Source organism: Erpetoichthys calabaricus, chromosome 11 (genome assembly GCF_900747795.2).
Source record: "Erpetoichthys calabaricus chromosome 11, fErpCal1.3, whole genome shotgun sequence".
In the NCBI taxonomy this organism is placed as follows: Eukaryota; Metazoa; Chordata; class Cladistia; order Polypteriformes; family Polypteridae; genus Erpetoichthys; species Erpetoichthys calabaricus.
In genome coordinates, this window is record NC_041404.2 from 143,202,064 (window position 1) to 143,209,270 (window position 7,207).

A 7,207-nucleotide genomic window follows, 5' to 3' on the forward strand; every position below is an offset into this window, starting at 1 on the left:
CTGAAGCCACTCCTTTGATATCTTGGCTGTGTGCTTAGGGTCGTTGTCCTGCTGAAAGATGAACCGTCGCCCCAGTCTGAGGTCAAGAGCACTCTGGAGCAGATTTTCATCCAGGATGTCTCTGTACATTGCTGCAGTCATCTTTCCCTTTATCCTGACTAGTCTCCCAGTCCCTACCGCTGATGTTGCCACCACCATGCTTCACTGTAGGGATGGTATTGGCCTGGTGATGAGTGGTGCCTGGTTTCCTCCAAACGTGATGCCTGGCATTCACACCAAAGAGTTCAACCTTTGTCTCACCAGACCAGAGAATTTTCTTTCTCATGGTCTGAGAGTCCTTCAGGTGCCTTTTGGCAAACTCCAGGCGGGCTGCCATGTGCCTTTTACTAAGGAGTGGCTTCCGTCTGGCCACTCTACCATACAGGCCTGATTGGTGGATTGCTGCAGAGATGGTTGTCCTTCTGGAAGGTTCTTCTCTCTCCACAGAGGAACTCTGGAGCTCTGACAGAGTGACCATCGGGTTCTTGGTCACCTCCCTGACTAAGGCCCTTCTCCCCCGATCGCTCAGTTTAGATGGCCGGCCAGCTCTAGGAACTTCTGGTTTTGAACTTCTCCCACTTATGGATGATGGAGGCCACTATGCTCATTTGGACCTTCAAAGCAGCAGAGATTTTTCTGTAACCTTCCCCAGATTTGTGCCTCAAGACAATCCTTTCTCGGAGGTCTACAGACATCTCCTTTGACTTCATGCTTGGTTTGTGCTCTGACATGAACTGTCAACTGTGGGACCTTCTATAGACAGGTGTGTGCCTTTCCAAATCATGTCCAGTCAACTGAATTTACCACAGGTTGACTCCAATGAAGCTGCAGAAACATCTCAAGGATGATCAGGGGAAACAGGATGGACCTGAGCTCAATTTTGAGCTTCATGGCAAAGGCTGTGAATACTTGTGTACATGTGCTTTCCCAATTTTTTTTATTTTTAATAAATTTGCAAAAATCTCAAGTAAACTTTTTTCACGTTGTCATTATGGGGTGTTGTGTGTAGAATTCTGAGGGGAAAAAAATGAATTTAATCCATTTTGGAATAAGGCTGTAACATAACAAAATGTGGAAAAAGTGATGTGCTGGGAATACTTTCCGGATGCACTCTATTTTGTCACAAACTTGACCACAAGTCATTAGCAAAATTTGGGGCAGCCACCCGTATAATTGGTATCCTGGCTGCAAAATTGTAAAAATGTTACACAGCACTGATGTGCAGAAAACAGAGTCCATAACAGAACGGAGGGAATAGGGAAAAGGTGGAGGCTTTTAAAGAGGAAGACAGGATGTGAGGTCAAAGGGGTCAGGCTCATAAGGGTGGTCTTCCATAGGCTCGGACCCGGAAATGACATCAAGAGGGCCAGGTGGATTCTCCCGTGAATGGTCTGCATATATATAATATATATATATTTTATATATATTTATATTTTATTTATATATATATATATAATATATTTTTGCAGTTGGAGATCCACGAAGGGAAAAAAAAACGAATCACGTATCATAAAATAGTTTTATTCCTGAGCTTTCAACCCCTATCAGGGTCCACTTAAGAAGGACATGTACACAACTGTACAACCCCCCCCCCCCCCCCCCTTGATCATACTGACTTAGTCACCTCCACCCACCCAAACCCCCCCCACCCCACCCCCCTCCACTGAATGTGTTGCTATATATTGCCTTTGATTCTTGTAAGTCTAAGCATTATCCTCTGATGAAGACCCCTGATAGGGGTTGAAAGCTCAGGAATAAAACTATTTTATGATACGTGATTCGTTTTTTCTCCCTTCGTGGATCTCCAACTGCAAATATGCAAACCGTATCACAGACCTTCTCTTCCATTTATATATATATATATATATATATATATATATATATATATATATATATATATATAATATTCACGGCATTCGTAGTCTGAATCACAATCTGATTGTATGGGTGGTTACCTACCAGGTAACGCTTGTGGTTGGTCAGCAAGTCGGCTAACATCCGCCACGATGCCGTGAATGTAATTACCCCGATCTACATGCTGTCAAATAAACGAACCACACGCTGTGGCGCAACGTTAGGGGCTTCGCCTCTAGCGCTGACGTCCGAGGTTCGATTCCCGAGAGGGAGTGCAGTAGAGTGTGTACGCCTGATGAGCCCATAATTAGGGTGAAACACGTGTCACGTACTCTTTGCATTATTTGACAGTAAACTATTTCAACCATGTATGTATGTATGTATGTATGTATGTATGTATGTATGTATATATGTATGTATGTATGTATATATGTATGTGTATATATATATGTATATATGTGTATGTATATATATATATATATATTATGTGTTTGTGTGTGTCCTGAGACTCCGGGTGCCTGTGCCAGTCTGCTTCAACAGTAGCTATTGTCACTGTTTAATACCCAAGTACACCACGTTCCAAATTATTAAGCAAATGATATTTGTTTCTGATTTTCCTAAATAGTCGATGCAAGTGGCATTCAGAATTTTTGAGTCATCAACCATTAAGAGTATAATTCGAATGTTACTGAACAAACCTCCTAATGATAACGGTATGTTTTTTAAAAAATAAAAAAACTTAAAATGCACTGTTCCAAATTATTACGCACAACAGCGTTTCAAAACATTTTATAGGTTGTAAAGAACTGAAAATGGTCTTTTGTTGAATTTGCAGCATTAGGAGGTCATATTTACTGAAATCAAAACTATTTCAATCAAAAGCATCTTAACAGGTCATGTTCCATATTAACATAGGACCCCTTATATGATAGCAGCTTCACAATTCTTGCATCCATTGAACTTGTTAGTTTTTGGAGAGTTTCTGCTTGAATTTCTTTGCAGGATGTCAGAATAGCCTCCCAGAGCTGCTGTTTGAATGTAAACTGCCTCCCACCCTCAGATCTTTTGCTTGAGGATGCTCCAAAGGTTCTCAATAGGTCGGGGGAGGATGGGGGCCACACCATGAGTTTCTCTCCTTTTATGCCGATAGCAGCCAATGATGCAGAGGTATTCCTTGCAGCATGAGATGGTGCATTGTCATGCATGAAGATGATTTTGTTACGGAAAGCAAGGTTCTTCTTTTTGTACCATGGAAGAAAGTGGTCAGTCAGAAACTCCACATATTTTTCAGAGGTCATTTTCACACCTTCAGGGACCCTAAAGGGGCCGACCAGCTCTCTCCCCATGATTCCGGCCCAAAACATGACTCTGCCACCTCCTTGCTGACGTCGCAGCCTTGTTGGGACATGGTGGCCGTCCACCACTCCATCCATCTGGACCATCCAGGTTTGCACGGCACTTATCTGTAAACAAGACTGTTTGAAAATTAGTCTTCATGGGGTTCTGGGCCCACTGCAGCCGTTTCTGCTTGTGAGCATTGGTTAGGGGTGGCCGAATAGAAGGTTTATGCATAACTGCAATCCTCTGGAGGATCCTGCTCCTTGATGTTCGTGGGACTCCAGAGGCACCAGCAGCTTCAAATGCCTGTTTGCTGCTTTGTAATGTCATTTTAGCAGCTGCTCTCTTAATCCGATGTATATTTGTCTGGCAGAAACCTTCCTCATTTTGCCTTTATCTGCACAAACCTGTGTGTGCTCTGAGTCGGCCACAAATCTTTTAACAGTACGATGATCACGCTTAAGTTTTCATGAAATATCTAAGGGTTTTCATACCTTGTCCAAGGCATTCAACTATTTCACGCTTTTCGGCAGCAGAGAGATCCTTTTTCTTTGCCATATTGCTTGAAAATGGTGGTCTGCTTAATAATGTGGAACATCCTTCTTTAGTAGTTTTTCCTATAATTGGGCTAACCTGGCAAACTAATTATCACAGGTGTCCGAGATTGATTTCAGTGATCAAAAGAGCCCAGGGACACAATACCATCCATGAGTTTAATTGAAAACAAAATATTTAATCTTTATGACACTTAAATACAATTTGCATAATAATTTGAATGCGGGGTATGTGAGTCTGCCGTTACAAAGAGGCGGCACAGATTAGATCTAAATGGGAGGTGAGCCAGGAGAAAGAGACCATCATGGCAATGTTTGTGTTGATGTTCACTTGCAAAGCACAGAACTCATGGGACAGTGTGCTGTGGAAAGATGGAACAATCTGACCACAGTACTGTAAGACCTGTTAGGACCGCCTTTGACCAGTAGAACCAGATAGCAACTGTAAAGCATGAGGTGGGAATGTTCTGGTTTGAGGCTGCATTGCTATATCCGGGCCTGGGCAGCTCCCCATCATAAAATCCACTAGGATTTCTTCATCGTACTCGAGGGTGAAGAGATTGAAGATCAACCTAAAGTGAACCTTGTAATGCAACAGTGGGCCTAAATGTACCAGCAAATCAACCAAGGAATGGCTAAAAAAGAAGGAAATGGAGGGTTGTGGACAGATTGGAATCCTATGGAGACGCTGCACTCAAGACTCCCCTCGAACATCTCCCAGCTAAAAGAGGAGCAGGAAAAAAACCTTCTACCAGTCAATGTCAGAAAGTGCTCCACGGTTGGAGGAAATGCTGATACTTAAAAAGGGGGGGGGGGGGGGGGGGGGCGGGGGGCAATAACAGCTACTAGAGCCTTGGGGGGGACTTACTGGAAATTGCATATCTGTTCAGTAATTTATTCAATGGAAAGTCAAATTTGAATTCTCTCTCCCTGACGCCATCTCATGAAATCTCCTTTCTCTAAAGATATTGCAAAGAAGATCAAATCTTGATGTGTTCACGACTTTCTTCATATCTGGACCCTGAGGTTTGAACTTTTGGACCCCTGCAGCGGTTAACCATCAGCACTACGCACTGTGCTCCGACGCTGCTTACATCTCCACAATCTGTTTTTGGACCAACTTCCATAACTAAGATTTAACAGGGAGCAGGAGCCTAGCCTGGCAGCACTGGGCACAACAAGGACAAACCCCCAGATGGGATGCCTCGTGTGTGTGTTTGGTGTTTTTATTTAAATGAATTATTGTTTGTTTTTTTTGTTTTGTTCCACAGTACTTAAAGGAAAGAAGCTGAGTTTACCTGCCTAAGTGCCAAAGAAGAGCCGCAGCGCAGCCTGCCCTGGGAGCCGCCGGGGCAGAAGCGACCTTTGCCACAAGCTAGTGTAAGATGCGTCAGACAGAGCAAGCAGAATGAACCTCCACCACCACCACCTGTGTACACCTCGGTTTTATGACGGCCGACTCCTGACCCACCCGGAGGGCGATGCCTTCCACCTCGGGACTTCTGTTTTATGCATCTTGCCTCACTTATTTTTTTTTTAAATTTCTCCGTGTAAAGAGTCCAATTTTTCTACCTAAACAAGTGTACTCCTGAGTGACTTTTTTTCAGATGAATTGATTGTTTGGGGGTCAATAAAAACAAAGAAAAAGGAACGAAAATATTCACAATGACCATGATTTCAGTCAGAAGTGAACGATGCCTACACATTGAAGGTGAGCATTTAATACTGAGAGGTGCCAAAAGTTGACCCCCTGACCTTATGGGGTAATATTGGGGGGGGGGGATTTTGTTTTAGTTTGGGCATTTTAGAGATGAACCCCTATTTTTGAAATTATCAGAATCAATTTTGGTTTATTAATGTGGTGATTGGGAACACTTTGATTGGCCTGACTGACCACCGCAGCCTTACTGGGATATCCCACCAAAAACCCCGCCCCCCCCCCCCCCCATCTTGGCTGCTTATTCCCTCTGGCTTAATACAAGGTGGCCAACCCCAACCTGCTGCTAATCTAAGAGGACAGCAGTAGAACTGAAAGCTGCCGACCATCCCTGTGTGGCCGTGTATGGCTGTGTCATGATGACCACTTGACCTTACTGTAAATAGACCACCCTTAGGACGCTTTGCTGGAATAATGCAATTTTTTTTTTTTTTCTTTGCTAGACACTACGCTTCAGCCAGGAGTACACTGTACCCCCCCCCCCCCCCCCCACCCCCTTTCCTGAGCACCAAGTGACCTTACGTCACGTCATCCCCCACCATGGTGTTTGGTTTTTAAGTCCAGTGGCGTAGCGTAGAGCTGCCGTGCTGTTGTCACTTCTGACTTTTTTTTTTTTTTTTGTTTTTCCCCCTGGGTTGGCCAGTGTGGACAACAAACTGCATTTGTATATAATTGAAAGATTAGGAGACGAGTGACGTCCATCCCACGGTGATGGACACCGGCGGCCAGGTGCAGCGGCGGGCTTCACAGCTCAGTGTTTCCTTGTTGTGTTTTTTTTTTTTTTTTTTTGTTTCTGTCATCCCCTTACAACCCCCCATTGCAGTAATTTGACTTTTTAGCATTTACTTTTGAATTTTAAGTTGTGTCCATTTTGAAATGCCTGCAGTGAAGGTGCTTGACTTTTTTTTTTCTTTTTTTCTCCTCCCTTTCATTGTCATGCCTTTCAAATCTTTTTCTTTTTTTTTTTTTTTTTTTTTAAATAAAGGGGAATATTGTTCAATTCTTGTATTGTCTGTATGTCTCGTGCTCTTTTGATAGTCTGACAATGATGTTCTACGCATATTAAATCTTTTTCTTTTTTATACGTTTTTTTTTTTTTACTTTTGTAGGATTCCACCACTGAATTTAAAAGTGATCTGAATTGCCGTTTAGTTTTGGTGGTTGTGGCGATGTGCATTTTAATAGTAAAGGAATGTTAAGGACGAGCGAGAATATACAGACTGAGAAATCGCAAATACTTTGAACGTGCGTTGTGTCTTTTTGAAGCTTTCACGTGTGAAGAAGTCGGTAACCTCGCAAAAGTAACAGGGACTACTAAGGAGGTACTTAGGGACTTGGAAGTTGTAGAGAGAGAAGTGCTGCGTGGATTAAATAGGCTGAAATCACAGAGTCCTGCAGGAGCTCAGAGAGTACAGATAGATATCAACTTTCTTTATTATTTTATTTTCTCTTTTTCCCCAAACCCCCCCCCCCCCCCCCCCCCACCCCCAAAATTGCAGCACATGCTGTATGATGGGTTACGGCCCCAGAGTGGTGGAGAAGCGCTGTATTGAGCACATATTTCTGAACACAAAATAGGAAAATGAAAAGCTAAGATCACTGAGAAGTAAGATTGAGGCATTTGTGAAGCTGGTTGAATGAAAACCTGCAGCCGCAACGGTACCCCCGGGACTGAACGTGGGGGACCACCGCTCTATTTTAAAGT

At 43.3% G+C, this 7,207-nt stretch overlaps 1 protein-coding gene across 1 annotated transcript in view; it reads left to right on the forward strand.

Annotated features, from left to right (window-relative positions):
* The window catches only part of kdelr2b (KDEL endoplasmic reticulum protein retention receptor 2b), a 28,546-nt gene extending 22,072 nt beyond the window's left edge, over positions 1 to 6,474 (forward strand). The window contains exon 5 of the mRNA XM_028814194.2: positions 5,057 to 6,474. Within this exon, the coding sequence (XP_028670027.2) occupies positions 5,057 to 5,091 (35 nt within the window). The 3' untranslated portion in view covers positions 5,092 to 6,474. The remainder of the gene's footprint in view (positions 1 to 5,056) is intronic.
* The last annotated feature ends 733 nt before the right edge of the window (positions 6,475 to 7,207 follow it).